We start from the raw sequence: 25,849 nt of genomic DNA, 5'->3' as shown, positions 1-25,849 counted from the left end.
TGATCCTGGAAACTTGACCTGGTTTTGTTTCCACTGAAGGTTTTGAAAGAAGCCAACCAGAAGATAACCGATGAGTTCGGCTTCTGTTTGCTGGACCACCACAAAGAGCGCATCGGCAACTTCAAGATTGAACCCCCGGGGCTGTTCAGAGGTCGAGGTGAACATCCCAAACAGGGCATGCTGAAGAAAAGGATCCAACCAGAAGATGTCATCATCAACTGCAGCAAGTGAGGAACCTGGGTGTAGAAAAATCTGCTTATTAACATTTAAAAAATGTATATGTCTGCATCGTTTTATTCACACAAACATCATTAATGCTTTGATGCAGTTGTTTGATTTCTACAGTTTGCTTCATTATCTACAATTCTCAAGGATCTGATATTTAAGCATGAATCAGTCTCATCTCTCTGGCCTGCAGTGAATACATTCATATTTCATATCCATTCACACACAGTCACACAGAGAGGGAGCACACTGTTTCTGGTCTCAGACAGAGTATGTTCTGAAATCTTAAACCTCTGTAGGATGCTGTGGCTTCTACTTCTAATGCTGCGACTGCTCACACACTCCTTTGTCCTCTTTCTCTCTTTGGTTGCCAGGGAATCTAATATCCCAGTGCCCCCTGCTGGTCACCGCTGGAAGGAAGTCCGGCATGACAACACTGTGACATGGCTGGCCAGCTGGACAGAGAATATCCAGGGTGCTATTAAATATGTCATGCTTAATGCCAACTCCAAGCTGAAGGTATTATGTCAGTCTTCTGTGTGTATTTGTGTGTATGTATGGCTGGGTTGGTGGGGGTGTTAGGAAACTCAGCACAAGGGATAAAATAGTAGCTCACAGAGAGAAAATGTGTTAAAATCAAATCTTTTTCAGCAAAGGATGTTTTTGAATCCTCTGTTCAAACTGAGGTTTGATCTAAGATTTATTTCTAAACTTCCTTGATTTAAAATAAGAGAAAAATATCAGGGACAAGACAGAGAAAAGAAAGACTGACACTGCTTTATTTATCCTCTATCAAACATTCTTTATCTGTATTACAAGCAGGAATACATAACCTCAACTGAACAGTTCTGATTCTTCTGAAGGCAGTTCAGAAAAAGTAATCAGCTCTTTTGTAAAGACAGACTGTGTTTCCATGAAAACGATGGATAAACACGCCGCTTAGCTGTTATCCAATTTGGCTTATTTCACGTTTCTTAACTTATAAGTGCTGTTTTTACACACAAAAGAGACTGAGTACATAAAAACAGGGTAGACAAACCCCCAAAACATGTTTTTTACTCTATTTATAATTCAGAGTATGTGATCTTCATTGAATACATTTCTCAAAAGGTTTGATTTCGCTGAAAGTTATAAGGAAGGAAAATTGTAATCTGCCAAAAGAGGCATCAGAAGGTCAGACCAAGTAAACATCCAGGCAGAAACAGCCACAGAGATTGTATGAATGCGTCTCAAACTTTATTTTTATCAGCAGGATGAGAAGTTGGTAAATCTGAGCTTTAGAGGTGAGAAGAATTAACATTTTAGCATTAAATATGAAATAAATTAATCACAAATATCATCTATAACTTTCAGGTTCAGGCTTAAATGACAACCCTTGTAGGTTGAAATGTATGTGTGTATCAGTTTGTGTGTGTGTGTGTGTGTGTGTGTGTGTGTGTGTGAGGGATGTCTCATTATTCAGTTTTCTCTCATTTCTATTTTGCTCTTCTCTGTTTGCTCACTCTTCCTTCTCTCCATCTTTCACATGCAAAGGTTAAGTGATTCCACCATTTGTCTCTGTGACAGTATGCCTGTGTGAGTGTGTGCCTGTGTGTGCCTGTGTGTGTAAACTGATTGTTGATTTAATTGTGTCTTGGTCTTAATAAATAACCAGCAGCAAACTACAGGGAAACAGAGCTTTGTCATGAAAGTTGTCTCCTCGTTTTTTCTCTGTGGTGCTCTTTCACCGCTCGTCTTCGCGGCGTGATTAGCATATTGAACGTTTTGATGATAGGCTTTTCACTGAGATTCATTTGGAAATTTATTTTTTGTACCTCTGTGTGTCAGTTCTTTTTCCATTTCCTCCTCTTGGCTTTTAGGCACCCTCCCTTTATCCAAGTTTTCATGTCCTAATCAGTGTTGCTTTCTTCCTGTCCACACCCCTCTTCATCCTCCTGTTCCTTCTTTTTGTCCCCTGAATGCAGGGAGAGAAGGACTGGGAGAAATATGAGATTGCTCGGAAACTGAAGACCTGTGTGGATGCCATCCGTACTCAGTACACTCTGGATTTAAAATCTAAAGAGATGGTTAAACGACAAAGAGCTGTGGCTGTCTACTTCATAGACAAGGTTGGTCTTTGTGTTGGTTAAAGAAAAGCTTTGGAATCGAAACTTTTTTCGTCCTCACACACTCGTGCTAAAAACACACTGCTGTCAGTTTTAGAGGATCTGCTCAGTGCTCACCAAGAGGCATGTGGAATCATTGGAAATCAATGCGATGTGTCTTGATTGCCTTTTTTGCTTTCTCACTTAGCTGGTCTTTTGCAAGGAGAAAAATTGATTACGTGCAGCCATTTTCTGCCACTGACCCCAAGCTAATTATCTCATTTTGTCATTCTGCATTGAGGGAAATGACAGATTGAGTTTGTGATTGCTTCTGGCTCATGCCAAAGACTACTTAGTAGGGGTGTAAAGTACATTAATTCATTCTGAACTGTTTTGGTTGGGCGCAGATGCGTAACGAAATGGTTCAGCGCAGTCCAGAAGGTAATACAAATTCAAAATCCCCTTACTGACAGATAACTAGATCACATCACACAGTGGCTGATAAGACGTTGTTTTTAGTATAGTCACTTTCTTAAATTCTCTCTGGCCTGAGTTTCTTTTCAATTCTTTTTGTTTCTTTTCTTTTTACCCGTGATAATGTCCCATCCGTGATAATAACCCATGAGCCCAAACAGTGGTCACCTGTGGTCATCAAGATGTGTCAGAGTGCACTTAGTGTGTTTGATGATACAAAAAATGCCTAACAAGCCTCTTGCAGGGCCTTAGAAAACACATTTCATATTAATCTCTGCTCTGTTCACCCTGTCAGAGAGTCTTAATCCAGCAAAAATTTAGCATAGTTGCGTATTAAAGATGCTGTTAGGAGGATCTGTTGCAATCACACTTCCTCGCCACCTTGTGGCCCGGAGTCTCCGCACACTGTCAGAAATTACTTTTAGTGAGCAGGGAGTCCGCCGGGTCTTAAAAAGTATTAAAAACTGATATATCAATCGTGGGAAAATTAAGGCCCTTCAAAGTATTAAAAAAGTCTTAATCGTAATGTTATGAGATATGAAATTTTATTGTTATTCAAGCTTTGACTCCAAAAGTATCCATGAATATTTATTTTCCTCCTTGCGACTGTTATATACTAATCTGACACGCCAGACAGACAATTCCATATATCCGCCACAGAAATAGTCCATCTGTTTTGAAAATGTTTTCAGGGTCTGAACCTTAAAAAATAACCACACCTGGTGATTGGATGATCATTCTGCTCGTCACACTCATCACAGACCAGCGTGAGGATCTGGAAAAAGCTTTAGCATCTCAAAATATTTCTCTCTAGATCATAAGAGTTTCTCAAGCCTCCTGAGAAAATTTCTCAGACTTTTGAGGAGCTGGGATCTTGGATTCTTAGGATTGAGAGAAGGCTTTCCCCAGCTTCTCCTGATCTCAGTTGTTTTGGAACAAATTTTCTTTGTTTAAATCACCTTTTTGCTGGATACTACGCGATGAGATGAGGTATTTTTCACTACAGTTACGTAGCACTGTTGTTTGAGACGTGACAACAAGCAAAGTTGTAATTTTGTGAGGCGCAGACTATATGTAGGGCTAGCAGCCCAACAAATCCGTAGGCTAATGTGACAACAAACTCAGTTTGTACAGTAGTTAAGTAGCCATCTGTATGTATTTTATGCAAGTTGGCCTTAAATAACTGTTACTTGTTGTGGTAATGGGAATATCAATTAACCTGCCTTAAGTTTCATTTATTCTTTCAAGCTTTATTCCTTCTCAGCTTATGTAATATCTGTTAAAATGAAAACTACAATCATCAAAGATCGGTTGCCAACAACAGCTTAAAGTCGCAGTAAGGTCTTAAGACTTTTTGAAAGGTTTTTTAAAAAGTCTTAAAAAGGTATTGAATTTAACCTCAGGATTTCAGCATATACCCTGGTGAGGCATGATATTGTTATGGAATTAAATGGAGATCGGATTGAAACAAATTTTCTTTGTTCAAGACAACTTTTTACTGGATACAGCACACTAAGGTAAGGTATTTATCAGTACAGTTACGTAGTGCTACAGTTTGAAATGTGACATCAAGCAAATGTTGTAGTAGCTGGTTATATGTTAACCTGGTGCTCCAATGTATCTGTAGGCTAACGTGACAACAAGTAAACATTGTCAGTTTGTAAGTTGTCAAGTAGCCGTTTATATTTATCTCAGCTGACAGCCTGGTGCTCTGTGACATGTCTGTAATTTGTAGCGTCAGTGAATCCTGGTTATGTCCTGTCAGTCATCTACCAAGCAGAGCTAATGTAACCTCAGTCTTCATGTATCACTCCCTGTTTATCTTTCTTCTGCCCTTCTGTCCTTTTTTCTGTCTGACAGTTAGGCTCCAGTGTCTTCCATCACTACAAAATTAGACACAGAAATTGTTTTCAGTTGAGAAAAACACAGATCTCTGAGTTTTAGTTCATCTCTAAACCTCTTCAGCCGGCGTGGTGTTGCCATAGAGTCCTAGACGTGCTGTAGCCCAATCCGGTCCTGGACGATCCGACAACTGGAAGCTAAGAAGTAGCAATTTGACTAACCTGTAACTCTAACATTGGCGCGGATAATCTCATTTTAAATTGTGGATTACGGTCAGACATATACCTAGAAGGGAGATGGTTTAAAGATCACTTAAAAACTCCTCATAGCCACTTTAATATGACTGTTCTGGGACAAACATCTGCCCTTTATGTGGTGAAAAAACTCCTAAAATGTGATCACCCAATGAAAAATCTGCTTTTTTCAATCTATTTCACATTTTTATATGCATATCTAAATATTTTATTATTTATATTATATGATATTCATAATGTATTTTTTTTTAATGTAGACAAAATATTTGAGGTGGTAGAAAATTTGCCAACAGTTTTTAGCTTCATAACAAAGTGTACATTAAATTTGACATGTTGCTTTTTTTCTCTCAGCAAACTGAAAATGTTACATTACTGAAACTTCCAGAACCCATATTTCTGCGCACCAGTCTACCCTTTGTTGTGTTTTTGATGCAGCTCTTTATCTCTATTGGAGTCACATGTCAGTGTATGTCTTTAACTGTCATCTAATGACAGTCTCTGTCTCCTCTCACTCAAACAAAAGCTTGCTCTGAGGGCTGGTAACGAGAAAGAGGAGGGAGAAACAGCAGACACAGTGGGTTGCTGCTCTTTACGTGTCGAGCACATCACCCTTCATCGGGAACTAGACGGCAACGAGTATGTGGTGGAATTCGACTTCCTGGGTAAAGACTCCATTCGCTACTACAATAAGGTCCCTGTCATCGGGAAGGTAAAAGAACAAAACACTGCCACACACTTCTGCACACACACTATTTCTGCTTTAGTGTGTTTGACTGTGCCTGAAAATATCACCTGTAAAAATTATTCAAACTGTATTCAGAAATATTTTCCACTCTCCAGCCTGAGCCAAGGAGAAACTAACACTGACGTGTTCATACTGTACAGAGCCATTATATCTCATGATAATCATCCAGAATTTGCCCTTTGGGTTTTGGCAGAAGTCCCTGCAGAGAAGGTCACTTGCATACATATTGACATGCACGGAGCCCGAGGCAGGGAGCAAACTGAGGGATGTCCTGGAGGCACAATTGTAGATTGGTTCCCTGTGGCTGTGCTGGTTTCATCTGTCTGTTTGTTAGATCTGCTCAACTGCCTCCCTGCTCCTCCTGGATTATATGTTCATGTGGGTGAATCCAGCATGTTTGTAAAGTTTCCTTTTTTACAGGATGTCATCTTAAAGTCTAAAAGCAACAGAACAAAGACAAAAGCTGTTCTTTTCTTTGTATTCATGTAACCATGAAAGACTTTAGACCAAAAGACGAACGGTGAAGCATTAGTCTACTCTGAATATAGGGGTAATATACAGATACTGGTGGTTATCCCAAACGGAACCCAACAGGTTGAGACAAGGGTGGCCCAACTTGTAAAGTCCACCGGTCTGTAAATGAATTCAAATGAATATACCATCAATGTTAGAGGCTTAAAGCTGGAGGCTAAGAGCTAAAAAGAAAAGAAAAGAGGACACAACAGTAGATGGTAACTACAACCAACTTGTTTTTGTTAAAACATAATCAAAGGATTGTTTTAGATAGATTGAAGTTAGAGGAAAACCCTCTCTCAAAGAATTTATAAACGCACATTTTCAGATTTTTTGATATTTTTTAACCACTAATTTAACAGAAATGTTCACTCTGAAGTACAGTATGAGTAACAAGGGAGTCTTAACTAAAAGAGCAGCATAAGAAGTTTAACATAGATAGCAAGACAGAACAACAGGAAGTAAGTAACATTACATTAATAGATGAATTAGCAACACTTCACAGGAAAACGTGCACAAACTGTCCAGATGATCCTTAATCCTAGTTCTAATTAATCCAAACTGAAAAAATAATCCAGTTTTAGGTGACCTTGTAACTTTGACCAAAGCCAGCGTAATGGTGCATTCCATTTGTACTTGGAAGTCAGAATTTCCGAGTTCTGAGCGGGAACGCTGGTCAGAATTTCCATCTTGTAAAGTCGGAGCACCCACACCACATTCCAGTTCCCAGTGAGAAATTCTCAGTTCAGGGGTAAACAGTAATTAAGCTCCTGTTATATTCTTTTTATTGTAGAATTTGTGACCAATGTCAGTCGCAACGAATCAGCTGTATACATAGTATAATTTGATGTTTATATACAGAAATACAGTTGTTATAACAAGTTTTTCCAACTTAGTGACTGGAATGCTTGACTCGGAGATGACGTCATTCCCACCCCTGACTTTCCTGGTTCTGAGTACAAATGGAACGCAGCGTAAATTTAAGGAATGACAAAAAGAATCTGTCCACAGGACTGAAGGTTACAGCCCGTGACAACTTTCAAGAGCATAAATAAGGCAGCAGGTCATGTAGTATGTCCTTGTAAAAAGATATACTAATGCTCCAGTCTGTTATGTGAGGAAGACAAGCTTTGTTTTTTATACAGAACACAGTGATGTGTGCAAATTCCAAGACCAGAGACAAGCCACAATGCAGCATGGGAAACCGCGTCCAGCATTTCCAAATACGCTGAAGTAGCATGCTCCCACCACAGTCAAGTTCAGATAAAAAAGCTGCTATCCAATCAATAAATACATTTTTGAGCAACAAGTCAAAATCAGTCTTCGCTTCTATAAAAGAAAACCCAACTCAACCCGTGAGTGTTTTGTTAGACTCTCGGTATAATGATTTAAAAGTTGGGGCACACTCAGTCCCCTTATTTGCTAATGTAAAAAACTGACAGTCATCTTTTACCATCCTCATAGCCCTGAAAAAGTTCATTGTCTTAGTCCTGCTGGTATTTAGAACCAGTATTACTTCATAAAGATTCATCTGGACAGCATTAAAAGCAGCTTGTTCATAGTTAATTGCATGTAATAGCACAACAAGATGCAATAGCATTGCATCTTTGACATTTTAACATAAACTATATATATTATGTATTTCTGGAATATGTAACCAGCCCACCCTGAACGCCACAATCGTTCTGTTTGAAACACTGACCTTTAACTATAAAGTGTCCCTTTTACTTTAGAGAAGATGAGGTTTTAGGGTCGGTCAAAGCTGTTTCAGAAAGCCTGAAAAGCCTAACCAGTAAAACCCCTGATTGCTCTTTTTTTAAGCATGAAAACAGCAGAGATGAATCAGTGTTTCAGATTAGAAAGAAGCCTGTTAATTGATGACTTTCAGCAGGATGCATTCTTCTTAAACTGCTTTAGATTATCATTAAATACTTGTCTGAGGAGACAAGTACGTGTATAAAACTAAACTAGAATGCATACCCAAAGATTACCTCTGTGTTTCGAGAGCTGTATTAAACCGGATATCCACTGACACGTTCAGCTGAAGGTCTCCAGCTTACAGGGTCACTCTTTAAACTTGAACACCAGGAGCTTACAGAGACATAAACACTTTTAGGCTGAAAGGGGAACATTTTAAAGAGTTATTAAACCAAGTCAATCACAGCTGGGTGTGACTTTGTGGTTGGAGGATGAAAAAAACACCAACTAGAAATGTTCTGGACACCCCCCCACAAATCCTTTTCAAGTTCAACCCAAGAACTAAATTTAGACTCTTGTCCCTGCAGTCAAGAAGCACAACAATCCTCATAGAACCCTTTGTTCCTGGGGAAAGAGACTATTCATAAATATTTATTTAATATTTAAAGAATCTTATGATTTCTATTGTTGACGTCTGTTACTTTTGCTTATGCAAAACCTTTCTTAAAGAAAGTTCCATGCTGTCGACTGTCTCAACTGTTTATATAAAGATCATTCTAACAGATTGACAACATGATTATTTAAAAGAACAGAAAGTAATTGGATATTGCAGAAACACCTGTCAGTTGTGAATTAATCTGATGAATCAAGTGACAATGTTTACTGTAGAGAGCAGGTTAGAAAATGCCAAAATACAACAAAACAAAATGTGCCTGCTATCTTTTAGAAAGCCTTGTTGCTTTGTCTGCAGTCTGTCAAACAGCTGTCACATTTGTGTGAATGTGCATGTATGCATATGTAAATCACAACCCCTCCTCTGGTGTCAGCCCATGCTATCTGCTATTCCAGAGATGGAGAAAGAAATGTTAGCACCTGACAGCTAAAGTGTTTTGTTTCTTGGCAGAACATATAATTATTCAAATGAGTGCATTCAAAAGCAACACATTAGCTAGAATTAATTAGTCGCTTGCATATTTTAGCATCATTATTCCTAGGGAAATCAGCGAGATTGCTGCTAAATGTCACTTGGAATAAAATGGAAGGAAGGAAGGAATTTAATTTGTAGACTGTTGTGTGGATTCAAGTTGTTGAATCTAAACTTAGGACTGTACTTTGGAACATATACACTTCAGACAATCCACTGCTGCTGAGAAAAATCTCAATGCAGGCAATTCACAAAATGTAGCAAGTAACAGCTGACAGTATTTATTTTGAATGTAATGAAACACAACTAGTCCTACTGCAAGCAGAGGGGATCTGTGCAAACTCTTGTGTGACTTCTCCCACCCGGCATGCCAAAAAAATGACTTGATAGCATCTGTGTTCTTCTGTACATTGTTAAAAGTGAAGCACCCACTTAGTGAATCTGAGCACCAGGTTTATGTTAAATAAATACATGTTTAACAGACGCTCTCCAGGTCTGTGTGATCATGTTTGTTTCTTAAAGGATTATAACCTCTCCTAACACACATTTGCATACAATACATCACAAAACTAATTAGAGGAGCTTGCAAAAGTGTCTGAGAAGGATTTACATTTTCATGCAAAAAAAGCACTTGCTCTCTACTTTATATCCTCGGTTCAATCTCCCAAGGGGGGAAGAAACTGCCACACAATCAGCCAGTGAATATGTCTCTGTCTTTTATTAAACAGCACATCTGTTGCTATTAATTGGTGCCTTGCATATCTTACCGGTTTATTTGGGGAATAGTGCGTCTGTAAAAGCTCAGGAAGAGGCTGGAAATGTCATCTGTAACTGTGCCAGTTTGCCTCCTCCGGCTCTGCTCAGAGATGGATAAATGAAGTCAAATGCGCACAATCCTCTGCAGTGTGTGTGCGTTACAGTGTTTAAATATTTGAATAATTCTGCCATCTGCGTTTTTTTAAGAATGTAACCAACCTGTTTTTTTTAACTCTGCTTTGCCTGTTTTTACGATGTTGCAGACCTTTACTTAGGAGGGATCCCTAAGTCAGGGGTGTCCAGTTTTTTTTCAAAGAGGGCAATGTTCTGATCTTTTGAAGATGATCAAGGACCAGTAGCTCTTAGTGACATGTTTATGAAAATAATAGATGTATGTTGTATTTTCCAACTTTTTAGTTTAGTGATTTCTGTAAAAATGGGTAGCTAAGTGTGGTCAAACATCCTTGTTCCATCATCACAGACTGATGAAATCAAACCTCACCTGTCCCTCAGGTGTCTCTTGACCCCAGATGATCAGTGGTCAGTTTTCTGCAGTGTTATGTGCTGCGTAAACATCAGCAAACTCTCAGGGAAAATGTTCTCCATTAGGGAGCGATATGGAGATAATACAGGGTGTCTGTGGGGTTTTTAAAAGTATCAAAAGTTGATAAATCAGTTGTGGGAAAATTAAGGCCTTTAAAAAGAATTAAAAAGTCTTACTCGTATTGTTATGAGATATTAAATTTTATTGGTATTCAAGCTTTGACTCCAAAAGTGTACATGAATATTTATTTTCCTCCTTGCGACTGTTACAAACTAACCTGACATGCCAGACAGACAGTTCCATATATCCGCCATAGGAATAGTCCATCTGGTTGGAAAATGTTTTCAGGGGCTGAACCTTCAAAAAATAACCACACCTGGTGATTGGACGATCATTCTGCTCGTCACACTCATCACAGACCAGTGTGAGGATCTGGAAAAAGCTTTAGCGTCTTAAAATATTTCTCTCTAGATCATAAGAGTTTCTCAAGCCTCCTGAGAAAATTTCTCAGACTTTTGAGGGCCTGATTCTTGGATCGTAAGAATATTGGATTCTTACGATTTAGAGAAAGCTTCCCCTGATCTCAGTTGTTTTGGAACAAATTTTCTTTGCTCAAATCACCTTTTGTACTGGATACAATGAGATAAGGTATTTATCAATACAGTTACGTAGCGCTGATGTTTGAGACGTGACAACATGCAAAGTTGTAATTCTGTGAGGCGAGGGCTATACGTAGCGTTAGCAGCCCAACATTTCTGTAGTCTAATGTGACAACTAACTCAATTTATACAGTAGTTTAATAGCCATCCGCTGATAGAAAGCAAATAACACAATCTCAAGCACATGTTCTAAATTTTGACAATGACGAAATAAGATTCTTGTTTTTCTGAAAGTTATCCTTAAATAACTGCTGCTACTTATTGCAGTAATGGGAGTGTCAATTAACCTGTCTTTAGTTTTATTTATTCTTTCAAGCTTTATTCCTTCTCAGCTTACCTAATTTATGTTAAAATGCAAACTCCAACTGACAAAGATCGGTTGCTAGCAACAGCTTAAAGTCGCGATAAGGTCTTAAGACTTTTTGAAAGGTTTTTTAAAAAGTCTTGAAAAGGTATTGAATTTAACCTCAGGATTTCAGCATATGCTCTGTAATATGTCAGGATTTTTTATGGCAGGATCAGGTCTGGTTTTTATCAGGTTTGTTGTTCATATTCAGACTGTTTTGACCACCACACAATAATTTTAGCCCCAAATATTTATTATGAGCTCTGAACAACTTCTCTGCACCATTTTTGTAACTTTATTCTAGTCTTGTGTATTTCTATTTTTATTTCTGTGAACACTCACATTCTCACATCATGATAAATATCATTTAAACACATCAGCTGTAAGAGGAGTTCAGTTTCTGCTGTATGTACAGAGCTCTAACTTCATACAAGTAGCTCAGGCTCAGTCCTAATGGAGTTTAGGGCATGGTCACACTGGCTATTTGAACCGTGCCATACACGAACAAGCCTGATTGACTGGCTTTGGACATGCCCGCTTTAAGTCTCCAACAACAAACACTGGACAAAACTTTGGAGTAACACTGCAATTTTCAGTTCTACCTCCTTTGTGGTGGCATGTTTCAAAGAAAAGAGGTCATTTGTTCCACGCGGCAAATTTCCTCAGCTATTTTCTTTCCATTTATCGACAGTTTGATGAGCCTTTTTCAGCCATTTTCTTTGTCTCACCTTTAAGAAGACCACTCTGCCTGATGTACTTTGATGCCTCTAATAGTACACTAATCCTCAATCCAATCTGCACCTTTCATCATCAATACAACTCCCAATTTTAGTGATTCCTCACAAAAGGATTGTTTGAAAAACTTTTATAGTATGTGCTTTAAAAAGATCATTCCTGTGTGCTTTGGCAGGTTTTTAAGAATCTAAAGTTATTCATGGAGAACAAGCAGCCTGGAGAGGAGCTCTTTGACCGTCTAAATGTGAGTATCTCACCGACTACAATATTTTTTTTTTTCTTTTTTATTTCTGACGTGTTACCAGTTGTTCCAGCTGCCAGTGATGGCAAATTTAACACCTTTTGTGAAACACAGCCAGCTGAAGTGTTGTATTGTTGTTAAAAGCAAGAATTTGTCCAACGTTGTGTAAAATGTGCAAGAAACTCCCCTGAGGTGTGCAGAGAAGGCAGAGAAAGTGTGTGAAAAGAAAATAGATGTCTTTTTATTATTTTCCAGAGACAGAGGGCTGAGGCAGAGGAAAGCAGGGACTAAATTGTGAGGTGTACGAGATGAGATTGAATGAGGATGAGCCTGTGGTGTAGAGAGATGAAAGGAGTAAAGTGAGGAAACAGGAAGTGAGAAAAAAGGGAAGAATATTGGAAGCTAGGACTCTGAAAGCGGTAAAAGAGTTTCAAAAGAGAGAGGGGATGGACTGTGGCCGATAAAAATGAAACTGGGCTCCTGAAAATGGAAAGTGAACATGCTGGGAAGATGAATTTTCACGCATAAAGGTCTACCTCTCCCTCTACCTGCAGGCAGCAAAGCCACACAGAATGGTGCATTTGTTCACAAGGTTTGTCCACCACAGAGGGACACCAGGCCTCCCAGGGTCAGCTCAGTTTTCATGAAACCAGATCAGCCACATTCCCCCCGTTTGAGGCTTTAGCTCAGACTGGCTGATCATAGGGATGCACTGATCTGACGTCTTCAGACTTTACGCTGGGACATATTTTTCTGACTTTAAGTTAAAAGGGACATATGATTGGACTTTAACTTTGATTATTGTTATTTATCATCAAAGCTAAAATTATGCAGCAGCAAATTTAAAAACAAAGATGAATTACAATTTTTTTTATTTGTATACATTTTAAATACAGGAAAAGATTTGGTCAGGAGTCAAAGTTTTGTTTAATCTCCATTGATTAGAATACAAAGGACATTAGGTTACCTTTATGTTGGAGTCACAAAGTAGTGCAACATTACTTACACTACCACTACTCAGTTCATTAGCTTTAAAGGTGCTCTGTGTGGCCAAACAAGCTTTATTTTGAAAAAAAAAGGTAGCAAGGAGCCTTTTTTGAAAAAGGAAAAAAAAGAACAACAAAGCAAAAGGCACTTATTTTTTATTTTTATTTTTTTAAAGGAGCTTTATTTAAAATCAATTAAAAAAACACACACACTTTTAAAGAACAGTCAGATTGGGCTTTATTAAAAAAGTGCTTCATTAAGGAAAGCCAGCCTACATCTGCTCTATATAAGACCTCTTGCAAATGCAAAAAAAAATAAGAATACTTACACACATGCAAAAGTCTTAGACACTTCATTTGAAACACTCAAAATGTAATAAAATGTGCTACGAGAGACAAAACACCTGCATTGATAGCAAACATGCTACAAATATACTAGTGACTGAAAAACAGAACAAGGGTTTGAATCTTTTATATATTTGTGGACTTCAGGTTAGAGAGTTAAGTATTAAGTCTTAACACTTAAACTCTAAATTAGATAAATTATAGTTTTGTCAGAGGGATTTGCAGGCTGTTGGGCAATATGTAAAACTGGCTACAGCATAATCAGCTGCAACATACCAGTGACACTGACTTTAGTTTCATCAGTGTGATTTCATGGGTTTACTACTTTATGGCCACTTTATTTTTAATTTTCCCCAGCTTTCCCTGTTTCTCATAACCTGATCTCAAAATACCCAAAACAGACTCAGTTCACTGTATAATAACTCAATTTGTATTTACCTGAGAAGAACTGTTGGCTGTAGGTTACTCATAGGTCAAAGCACTAAGGTTGTTCCTGGTGCCGGAGAACTGAACCTTTCATAGCAGTGTTAATTTCGTTGACTGAGACTGAGGAAAAATAAATAAAAACTAAATAGAAAATCAGACATGATGATGGAAACGTTTGTCAACAAATAAAGACGAGACAAATAGGTTTGGGAGGGATGCAGACCCAGAGTGGCACTGGGTTGAAATGTATCACAGAAGCTTATAACCTTGTCCCCTGTATCGGCAGCTCTTTTTTTCTCAAACGCAGCTGCCTGTTACCTTGACAAGATGTCCGTGATGCGCACATGCAGCAATGCTTGTCAGAGGATCAAAATATCGAGAACAAACCTTTACTATTACACAGTAAAGTATCTATGGTAAAAACTAGACATGCACCGATGGAGTGGCTGGCCGATTGATCGGTGCCAATTACCTTAATTTTGGGGGATCAGTGATCGGTGATGGGCCCATCCTTACATCTGAAACTGATCTTTTATACCTCTGGGAAGGTCTGACAGCCAGCCATTGTTGCTTTTTGCTCTGAGACCTAAAACTGAGGACACTTTATTGGCTGTTTAAGTTAAAGCATAAAGATTTTATTGTTTCACAGGTATTGTTCAATGATTTTCAATAAAATAAATTAGAATATTGAAGGTATATGCTGTCAGTCATAAAAGATAAAAAAGTAAAAATCAGTATCAGCCCAAATGGGTATCGGCAGGTCAGGCTTTTGAAAGATTGGTGATCGGTGATGGGCCAGAAAATTGTGATCAGTGCACCCCTGTAAAAACACAAGTATATTATGGATAGTAAGAAGAGCAAGAGAGGCACTGAAAAGGCAAGAAATAAAGAAAAGCATTACAGTCTGATGCCACCACATGAGCCAAACTTAGTAACTTCTTCGTCAAGAAGAGCTGCAGGATGGAGAGGATGAAACGGGGAAGGCAAGATGTAAAAGAAAGTACATAAGGCCTGCAAACTCCAACCCAAGTTTATGTATTGTTATAACACAACGCTAAATTATTTAATAATAGTATTGTAATGCCCGTTTTGTAACTGCAAAAATGATGTCGATTTGTAATACAACACTTTATAATCTGGTCACTGTCGGCCATGACCACGCCAACTAACAAGTTTGAGAAAAAGAGCAAATTGAAAATGAATGTCTCATCACAGTCTAACCTGTGGAGTCTCCTGCCTCTCTCAGCTCTCACACACACACACACACACCTCCACCCCTCCCTCCTGCTGCACTCTTACTCTTAGCCTTCCTGTAGGCTTCACTGACTTAACACTGTGGAACAATGAGCAGCCACACTAACATAGGATAGCAGAGCTGTTACAGTATGATGTGACGCCACATAACTAAACAGGCTAACGTCTTTGTCTGTTGCCCCTCAGCAGCAGCAGTTACACAGGAGGAGAACTAAGACCAGTTTGCAGACTCTACACTGTTTACAGGACATTTTCACAGTCAGGTTTTTTACATTATATTTGACTAAAATCCGATAGTAGTTGGTCAAATAAAAGTGCACTAAGAACAAAAGACTTGAGGCTAGATTAAGACCAAAACTCTTAGGTATTTAGTGGAGCAAAACTAAACAAAGACTAAAAGGTTTCACATGGCTAAAATGTGGCTAAAATTAAATGATATTATTCAAAAGACTAAGACTAAATCAGAATTTTTTGTCAAAATTAGCAGTTTCAAAGAAGAAAATGAAACACTTGTTTCTTGGATAGAAAACACCTTTTGCAGTTACTGTGAAAAACTGTTGGCGTCTATGCACACAGAAGAGAAAAAGGGAAACAAGTGACATACATCTGTCCCAGTGTAGTTAATCGATCATTTGAGGCAGATTGCACATGTCTCAGTTTTGGGGTCAGTTCATCTTTTCTGAAAAAATCTTTTCTGCGTTGACCTGCTGGGAGGTAGTGAATCAGAGGTGTGAAGAAACATGTAGTGAATAGGTGAATATGAGGAAGCAGGAGGTGAGCCAGCCACGTGTTGGAACGTGAGAATTGACAGGCAGGAAGAAGCTGATGGAAGACAGGACTGGAGTGAGTGAGGGTGAGATGAGGAGATAGAGCAATTGAAGGATGGAGTGTGGGGCCTCTGCTCTCTGCCCTCCAGTGTGTCAGGAAATGTCAGGGAGTGTTGGAGGTGGAATGGTAATGGCTGCTGTGGGCAAGCCTGATTGACACACTGAAAGGCCAGGCCACTGAGAGAGCAGAGGGAGGGAGTGGGGGTGTAGAGCACAGACAGAGTTGTAGGAAAGTGACAGCTGGTCCAGGAGAGGGCAGGTTAGGAGGAGGAAGGGAAAAGTGGCAGGAAAAGGTAGGAGGTGGACGAGAGGTGGTGGGATGTCATGTTGATATGAAGAACTGGAGGAACGTTCTGAGCTGGGGAGAAGGATGAGAGATGAGTGGTTTGTGAAGGATGCTTTTATCTAGTGGGGTGAAAATGGTGAATGTTGTTAAAAATGAAGGTGTGAAATGTTGGGTGTTGGAAGGAAAAAAAATGAAAGGGTGATAGGTTAAGCCTCTCATTGTGAAATTCATTAACCTGAATCTTTATTTGATTTTTCTACTTTCCTGTTTGTAAGGCTCAGCAGGAGCAGCACACCCTCTGCTTGCTTTGTGTGGCTCAGAATGGTGTTGGTTTTTTCAGGAGTAACCTGTTAATGTGGCACACCTTTGACACAAAGACAGGTGTGAAAACTTCAATAACCGAGACAAGCACACTAGAGGCCTGCTTGAAGGGGATTAAGTGTGAAAAATGATGCAAGTAGTGCACCACAAAAAACAATGAAATCTAAGCAAGGTTCCTTTTTTTAATCTAAATTGTCGTTTTAGAATTAATATGGGCTTTATTCACCTAATAACTCCAGAAAATGTCTATATTTCTCAAGTTTGTGAGACAAACCAAGAAGACAAAAATGATGCCAGAATTACTTATACAAATAAAACAGCTGGGTAAGAAAATTGATTACTTAGTTTCCTGTATTGAAACATTATTCTTGTTTTTATGGAAGCCTGTTTCTGCCAGGTGAGAAAGATGAAAATCAGGAGACCTGACCAAAAAAAAGAGAGATTTGCTTTTTGTAAAAAAAAAAAAAAAAAAAAAAATATATATATATATATATATATATATAGTTTACTGTCCCTATCAGCTCAACTGGGGCAAATAGTCTTAATTCTTTGAAAAAACTCAGCAAGTTTTATTCTTGGAGCATCATCTAGTGGTTGAAACAATGACCACTGCAGTACTAAGTCCATTAGAGCTCCCAGTTTACATTTTAGTGCAGGGTTAATGGTACTTTCAAAGTACCCTAGTCAGGGGTTGTTGCAATTGGAAAAGCTGTGTCAACAATGCAGTTGGAATATATAAGGGTGTACGAAAAAGCCAACTCAAGAATCAATACCAAATAAGATGTAGGGCTCATGATACAAAATACTCACGATATGAAATAACTTTGGTTCACAGTATCACAAAAAAAAAAAAAAAAATGTCGATGCCTGTCTTTTTAGTTATCCCTCAAAGAACTAATTCTCATGTTTTGCTAACAAAACTGGCATCATTATCTTAAGAATTAGGAGAAATATAAGGATTTACAATATATATATTTGATTACAGCACAATAAATAGCACAGAGTTTGCCTTTGAATTTAGTGTCCTATTCTAATGAAAAATGACACCCATCCACATCCAGACTGGGTGAATACATCAAACTCACCCTTCCCAACGCTGTGTGTGTTTATGAAGCAGCTGACAGCTCTCAGTGGATCAATCTGAAAACAAACCGAAGTCATATCTCCTGTTCATCCCCTCAGAATTAAAGTGAAAACCTTCAAACAGCCACCTGTTAAAAACACCAGCACTTAGCTTGATTGGTCTAATAGCCCGAGTACTTTAGCTTCAGCTCACGCGAGCATCAGCTGATGTGGTGGATGATCGACAGTGTTTTCTCAAACTGCTTGCAGAGACATGTTGAAGCAGGGTAAACATGTTGAAACATGCGGTTTAACACTGCCATGCTGTAGTTTTGATCAAACACAACTATTATGTACAGTGTCATACTAAGACGGTTGTATGTCAAAGTTATGATCTCCTAACAACAGCAGCCTCCTATGCTCTGATGCAGTAAGGGAGGGTGTGTGAGGAGAAGCTCTGATCCAGACTGATGCATCTTCAGCCAAAACTGGCAAAAATTCACCATGAGTTCTATAGAGCTATGTATGAATTTTCCATATTATCAACTCCAGACTTGTGGAAAAATAATTCCTTGTTGGGTGCCCACATTCACACACTAAAATTTGGTCCCATTTATATCATTCAAACTTGATTTTACATTTTTACATCTCTGAAAGTCCATGCAAATCTGAAGTTTTTTGATTTTACAAAATGTTATTCCACTAAATTTCGTTACACCCCTAGGAATAGATTACAAATGTACCTTACTTCTTGAAGATACTATAGAAACCAGGTGTAGTACCTTGATTCAGGAATGCAAATCCTTCGAAAGGTTAGGTCAACAACTGGAAACCTAAAAATCCAACTTTTGTCACATAATTCCAACGTCTTGAAATGTTGACTTATTTCCTTGAAATTTCATTCAAGCATCTCATAATTTCAACTTTTCTTTCTGATAAATATGACTTGATATCTCAAAATGTAATGATTCACATAATTTTGATTTAGTATCTTAGAAGTTTGATTTTTAATCTCACAATTTCAACTTTTTATCTCCTAATTGTGACTTTGTATAATTTCACATTTTTATCTCGAAACTCTATTGAAAATCTCATAATTTAAATTTAGTATCTTAGCATTTTGACTTTTAATCTCATAGTTTTAACTTTTTGTTTGGCAATTTTGACTCTTTAAGCTGCTATGAGGAGGATCTGTTTTAACTGCACTCCCTCGCCACCTTGTGGCCTGGAGTCTCCGCACACTGTTGTAAATTGCTTTTAGCGATATATGTGTGTGTGTGTGTGTGTGTGTGTGTTTTGGAATGGAATGGAGATCAGATCAAAACAAATTTTCTTTGTTCAAGACAACTTTTAACTGGATACAAAATGCCGAGGTGAGGCATTTACCAGTACAGTTACGTAGTGCTACGGTTTGACACATGACAACAAGTAAATGTAGTAGCCAGCTACATGTAGTGCTATCTGCAGCCCGGCACCCCGAGGTATCTGTATGCTACTGTGACAACGAGTAAACACTGTCAGTTTGTTAGTCGTTTAGTAGCCATTTGTATTTAGCCCAACCAGCAGCCCGGTGCTCTAAGGGGTCGTTTACATGACAACGTTTTAAGGGTGAGACGCAAATAATGTTCTGTGTTTCGGCTTAGCTGACCAAAAATGCAAACTTTTGAAAACGGCCTCCAGAGTGGAATTTTTCTGAAAGGCTGCCAACACTGATGCCGTGTAAACAGTAAGCTGGCATTTTCAGTGCTTTGCGCAAGAGCATACAACAGATTGACCCAACTCTACTTCAGGGGAGATCTACCAAAAGCTGCTTCTAGACCAGACAGTTATAGCGCCAACTATAGGCCTGGCATGCTTACTACAGCGTTTTTAGTCCCTCAGCATTTCCGTGTAAACACATAATTTTTTCACTGTGTTTTAGCGTTTTCAGATGAAACGTCATGTAAACAGGGCCTAAGACATGTCAGAAAGGCATAACGTTAGTAAATCCTGGTTAGCTATGTCCTGCCAGTCATCTACCAAGCAGAGCTAACGTAACCTCATTCTTCATTTTATTGATAGACTCTCAAGTTTGAACAGACCACTGCAGAATAACTGCTGCACACATCCTCAAAGCATCCTTGATACAATGTCAACATGTCTTAAAGCTTTATATCTTTGGGTTCAAACATCCAGGAGTCAAATACTAATGGTATCTCATTTGTTTGTGATCCATGGCCCCTTGTTTTGAGATAACTAAAAGTGCTGTTTTGCAAACACATCTGATGCTGAGAGCTGCAGAGCACGTGCCAGGTGCGGCAGGTTATTAGAAGCAAGTGACAGGAAGTGATCATGTAGCTTGTTAATAACAGATGATATTTTATTTGGAAACATAAAGAAAAATGTGAACGTCAGGTAATGTACTCAGGAGGCCATCCAAGGATTGTCTATGTCTGTCAGTTTCTAAATGCCCATCCATGACGACTGTGCTTTGAAGAAGCTTGATCTTTCCTTGGCACACACCAACACAACACACACACACACACACACACACACACACACACACACACACACACACACACACACATACACACACACACACACACATATCAACTTGAGTTCTGAGTTCCAGATCTGAGCTGAAAGTGGAGGCATTTGTCAGGTTTGTCAGGGAGTTTCCTCTACAGATTGCACATCATTAGAGCTGCAGTACACACACAGACTGCTGTTTGAGGTAAACTGTAACCTCTCAGAGCTTTCTTTAACTACATCTGTGGCTGATATATTGAAATATAACCTGCGGGGAATTGTATTCCCTATGAGCTGTTTTATTTTGGCACTTATCATTATTTTCCTCTTGCTTCAGCGTTTCCCTTCTGCTCACTACTTGAAGATGTTTTTTGTTTCTTACAGAGTACTGAGGCAGAGAACAGAATAAATTGAATGGAGTGAAAAATGAGAAGCAGGTCATCACTGCTAGTTTAGTATCTCAACAGTCAATATTTCACCACAAATAAGCTAGCTGTATGTTAATGAGAAAGTCCAGCACATTGTATCCTGCATAATAGAAAGCAAATAAGAAGTGCGGTAATGACGAGCTGTAATAATGCCTGGGGAGATGACAGGCAGTACACACGCAAACACACATTTGTGCAAAGAGAACACATGATGCCAGGGGAGTTGGGGGGCGACAACGATCATACTTGCCCCTTGGATTTGCAGACACATTCATTAGCATTGCAGGGGCAGTTGTAGTTTGCTCATTAGCAAGGCAGGCAGGACAGGAAATGTGCATTTGTAGGGACGTGTGCACCTGAGTGTCCTTCAACACATACAAGCACTTATGTATACACACAGCTTCCTCTTTCTGTCTTGATAATGATCCGCTGCAGAGAGACACACACACACATTTCGGTAACTCTTTGACCCCAGGCGTCCTGCTCCTGACCTGGCCCTGTTTAAACCACATTGTTGTAACTTCATTAACATGGTTACTTTAGCGCTGTGAGCTCACTGCAGCAGCAGGCTGATTGGGATTTTTCCTGCCGCTTTCATCTGTGTTTAGAAATGTGCGTTATCTCTTTCTCCAGGTCCATGTGTTTGCTCTCCATATCAGTGTGTGTTCAGGGAGCCTCATGTTTGTTTTTCCATCACACCCGCTCTTACACTGTTAACTCAGTTTCATCCTTTTTCTGCTCTGATGAGGCTGCAGCCGTTTGACAGATGCTAATGGTTATATATCTCACCACTGACTGTACGGCGTTCACTTGTTAAAACACTCGCAGAAATGTCAGGTGGGAGGAATAGTTCTCTGATCATTTTTAATCTTTTTTTTAAAGGAATATTATGGTGATGAATCCAGAGATGGAGTTTTATGTGTTGTACTGAAATATTTATGTGATGTAATACCACACTGCCACCTAGTGGTAGAGTTTGCGTACAGCTGCAGCCAAGCTTCTCAGATGGCTGTGTACTGATGAGTGTTGTTCTACTTCTCTCATTGCAGACAACAATGATGAACAAGCATCTGAGCTCTCTGATGCCAGGTCTGACTGCTAAAGTCTTTAGGACATACAACGCCTCCATCACTCTACAGCAGCAGCTCAAAGAGCTCACACACCGTAAGCCAGACACACACACACACACTGCAGTGTTTTACACAGAATCATACCACACTGTGGCACAGGGATTTCTATCATCATTTACATTTTTTTTAAGCCAGTATATTTTTATTTATAATACTCATTTTGGTGTGTTATACGTGGCACACCATCAACCAGAGACCCAGTCCCGTCTTGAAACTGAAAATGTGGTTGAATCGCTCCATCAAATGTGGTTTCAGAGAGACATAGAGAGAGGGAAAAAAAACACAGTAGCTAACTTTAGCTTCTTTGTTATGGTAGCTTTAATCTCTTGTGTCAGTCAGCTGACTGATTGGCTGTCATCCCACTCCACTTTTAACAGTTTACATTATGTGTGGTGGCAAATATTGAACATTTTTCATACTTCTTCCATCATACACTCTTACACCTCTAGATAAGCTTCAGACCCATTCGTTGTCAGAAATTATCCAACAAATCAGCCCTGATGTCTCTTGTGTGCCTGGATTTACCTTTTTCTGTTTTGTTCACCTCCATCACACACACTGCACCAGCAGCTTTCCTTTCTTCATACACACACTGCAGGGTATCCTGCCTGCCTCCTGCTGTTTCTCTCACCTGTAAATATCTGATACTTTGACAGCATTCAACAGCTGCATGTCTGATGAGACGTCCAAATGCAATTCATGCTTTGAAATTCTTTACCTGATGTTACATCATTATAACAGGGGATCAGCATGTAGACGAAGATAAAGTACTTCACAATAACATTAACTGCATTCAGCTGCATGCAGACTTTTAAAACAGCGGTTGAATGAATTTCATATTTAAAGGCACTGCAAGAACTTTATAACTAATCTTGAAATAGAGACTGAGAGCCTTACATTCCTTACTAAATGGAAAACAAGAATTTATGGACCAGTGCCTGTGTTTATGATTTTGTTTTTTTTACTCACCTCTAGCACCTGATTTTGTAATTTATTTTAAAGTATCGTTTTATTTGTTCTTTTACTGTTGTTGTTGTTTTTTTTTCACAGTGCCTTTTATTGTACCTATTTATTAATTGTGACCATAGACTGTAAAAAAAAATAGACGTCTGCTTGCTCGAAGTGAGGTCTCCACAAAAACTGCTCCCCCTGGTGTCTGGCTGCAGTATAGGTTGAAAAATCCAGCTTTCCAGTCATTCCAGATGGGCTGAGGTCAAACTTAAAAAAATTAATACTTCTCATAGAGATGTTTCTCACGTCTGATTGTTGTAGTGATTTGAAGATATCATTCAGCTGCCTTGTATCCAAGTCCTCTTTTTCTGAAAAGTTTCGTTTTCATTGGTTATACGAGGTTAAAAACAAGGCTTTATGTAACGTTTAACAATGATTGACAGCTGCCGTTCTCGTGTATTTTTTTCAGGGATCGTAAAATATGTCGGGAGGTAGAGTCAGGAAGTGATTAGACTCTCGAAAGAAAAAAAATTATAATTTTTTCACCCAGCTCCACTCAGATTCTCACCCAATCCCTCATCGTTTCTACTGGGTAGAATCTGGCTCCAAACTGCTACAATGGCGGCGCCTGAGACGGCAGTATTTTGGCTTCAAAACCGTACAATGATAAATGGCCGAGCCCCGCTGTCTACTCTATATACAGTCTATGATTGTGACGTGTGCTGTAGCCCTCTTGGCCAGGTCACCCTTGCAAAAGAGATCCAGATCTCAATGGGTTTTCATCTGGTTAAATAAAGGTTGAATAAATAAATAGTAACACTTTAATGTATCTCTGTTTATAATCCAAAATTTAAAATGAGATTATGAGTGCCGAAATTGGATGTTTCTGTATCTGTCATTGGCTCAGATTTTTAGAATTTATAGCACATAGACCCAAAGTTTTTTGACAATACTATAACAACGCTATAAAGTTCAGCAAATTTCAGCACTGCCAAGTGAGTTGATGAAGTTAAAGGCAAAAGTGTGCCCTTTTTCCCTGAGAAAAGGATTCCTTGGATTTATTTTGTAGTAATGGTGGATGCTGTAGATGGACTGCTATACTGCAGTGGTCCATTCAAACATGAGAGTCTAGTGGTAAAATGAAGAGTGAAGTTACGGTAGCTCTGCTTGGTGAGGTTGGAGTTGGTAGATGAGTGCTGCTCAACATTACCGATAAGTCTCAGAGCACCGGGCTGTGAGCAGCGCCAAGTGTAGACAGTTTGCTTGTTGTCACGCATTGAACAATAGCTCTGTGTAACTACTCGTGTTAACAAGACAAACTGCGCTCTACTCATTTGCCTCCAGAATAAAGACATGCTTTGGTGAGAGTCACTTCTTTTCCAAGTGGGTGATGGTGCTCATGTAAAATAAGAGTCTCTGGCATTGGGTCAGTCTGGCTCTTCGTCTTACTACCTGGCTGCCTGTGACAGAGGTTCATGATAAAACTGCCACACTATTGACATTTTTTATTTTTTGCTTGCTTGATATTTTAATGCCCTGACATCAGCCAGCCTCTCTAGCCATGGCAGGAGTATATTATCACCTCAACCAGAGCCATGCGTCTCCAGCTCTTATCAGGGCCCCTTTGGCTGCCTCTGCCACACTTCTCAGCTACAGATAGAGGTGTCACACACGCTTCTTCTTTCTGGATTGCCACTAAAAGTCAATCCAAAGATCTACATGTGAATACAGCCTATGTTAGGTGAGGAGAGTGGTGGTAGCTTATTTTTAAAAGAAACTGGTTTGATTTTTGCCTTCTTAAGTCTCTGTGCTTAATTCTGGTCAAATCTGTGTTTATGCTTGGATTGTCCTCTGAATGCTGTTTCTGTCTCCCTCTTAAGAGTCAGACACTGAGGAACAGAAAATCCTGTCCTACAACAGGGCTAACAGAGCAGTTGCTATTCTCTGTAACCACCAGAGGGCACCACCAAAGACCTTTGATCAGTCTATGGCTAACCTTCAGGCTAAGGTAAGAACCCTGGACCTTGTTTTTACACGTTTTTATTACTCTCACACATGAACTGATGATTGATTTGTTGTGTCATTAAAATAGCTTCCTGAACAACCTTTCCTGTTCAGTCTAATACTGTAAAACGAGCAGTAATCCATACATATGGGCCTACTTTTTCTTTGTGTACTCCCACCAGATTGATGCTCGAAAAGAACAGCTTTCTTTAGCAAAGAAAGAGCTGAAACAGGCCAAGAAGGAGGCCAAGACAAAGGAAAATGCTGACCCCAAGCTGCAGAAGTGAGTGCTACAGAAGTACAGAAAACTCCATGCTGTGGCAGTCAGACAATTAAAAGTGACTGACAGCAATCTGAAACGGCAGGTGTCTCTTAATCTCAAACATCACACTCAAGAACCAGTATAAAGGTATCCTGCAGGTTTAAGTGGCTCCACACAGTAGAAATGACAGCTTCACTGGGTATTATGTGTGTATGTGGGTTTCAGGTTAGGAAGTGGATGAAGTGGTGGTGCTGCACCTCCTGCTGCTAACTCACAGAAATGAGCTTCCCTGCTGTTTATACCGTGTGCAGCTAGCTGTTTGTTACCACGCAGTAAGACGAAAACTTAAAAACAGCTGCCTTTTTCTGTATAGGATATAGGATAGGATATAGGAAGCATAGGATTTCCCAAAAATAATGAAATGTCACTTTTGTCATTTAAAAAGCATTTACTAGCAGTAGAATTGTTCCTTTATAAAAAAAAAGGCATTTATCAAGAAATATGTGACTTCATTGCACCTGTGTGTTTACTCTGAGTCAGGCTGGTGGAGCGGAAGAAAGCTGCGGTGAAGCGCTGTGAGGAGCAGCTACTAAAAATGGAGGTCCAAGCGACAGACAGAGAGGAAAACAAACAGATTGCACTTGGTACCTCAAAGCTGAACTACCTGGACCCACGCATCACTGTGGCCTGGTGAGTCAGATCTTTCATGGAGATCTTTTAATGAAAAACCTCTATGTTTGCGTGATGTAACTTCTGTGTGCCTGTTTGAGGGAATTCAGAAACTCTTGAAACCTGAAGG

General features: G+C 39.3%; 1 protein-coding gene across 3 annotated transcripts in view; it reads left to right on the top strand.

The window, feature by feature from the left end:
* The window catches only part of LOC141796715 (DNA topoisomerase I, mitochondrial), a 43,585-nt gene that overhangs the window by 15,900 nt on the left and 1,836 nt on the right, over positions 1-25,849 (top strand). For all 3 annotated transcript variants that reach the window (XM_074677966.1, XM_074677963.1, XM_074677965.1), the window contains exons 11-19: positions 40-227; positions 600-744; positions 2,190-2,333; positions 5,403-5,588; positions 12,195-12,263; positions 21,753-21,867; positions 24,665-24,792; positions 24,971-25,071; positions 25,591-25,740. In XM_074677966.1, coding sequence (XP_074534067.1) covers positions 40-227; positions 600-744; positions 2,190-2,333; positions 5,403-5,588; positions 12,195-12,263; positions 21,753-21,867; positions 24,665-24,792; positions 24,971-25,071; positions 25,591-25,740 — 1,226 coding nt within the window. The remainder of the gene's footprint in view (positions 1-39; positions 228-599; positions 745-2,189; positions 2,334-5,402; positions 5,589-12,194; positions 12,264-21,752; positions 21,868-24,664; positions 24,793-24,970; positions 25,072-25,590; positions 25,741-25,849) is intronic.

The sequence above is a fragment of the Halichoeres trimaculatus genome, unplaced genomic scaffold (genome assembly GCF_033239565.1).
Source record: "Halichoeres trimaculatus isolate MK-OKI-2021-1 unplaced genomic scaffold, fHalTri1.1 fHalTri1_scaffold_10, whole genome shotgun sequence".
Classification (NCBI taxonomy): Eukaryota; Metazoa; Chordata; class Actinopteri; order Labriformes; family Labridae; genus Halichoeres; species Halichoeres trimaculatus.
This window is presented reverse-complemented; position numbering and strand designations above follow the sequence as displayed.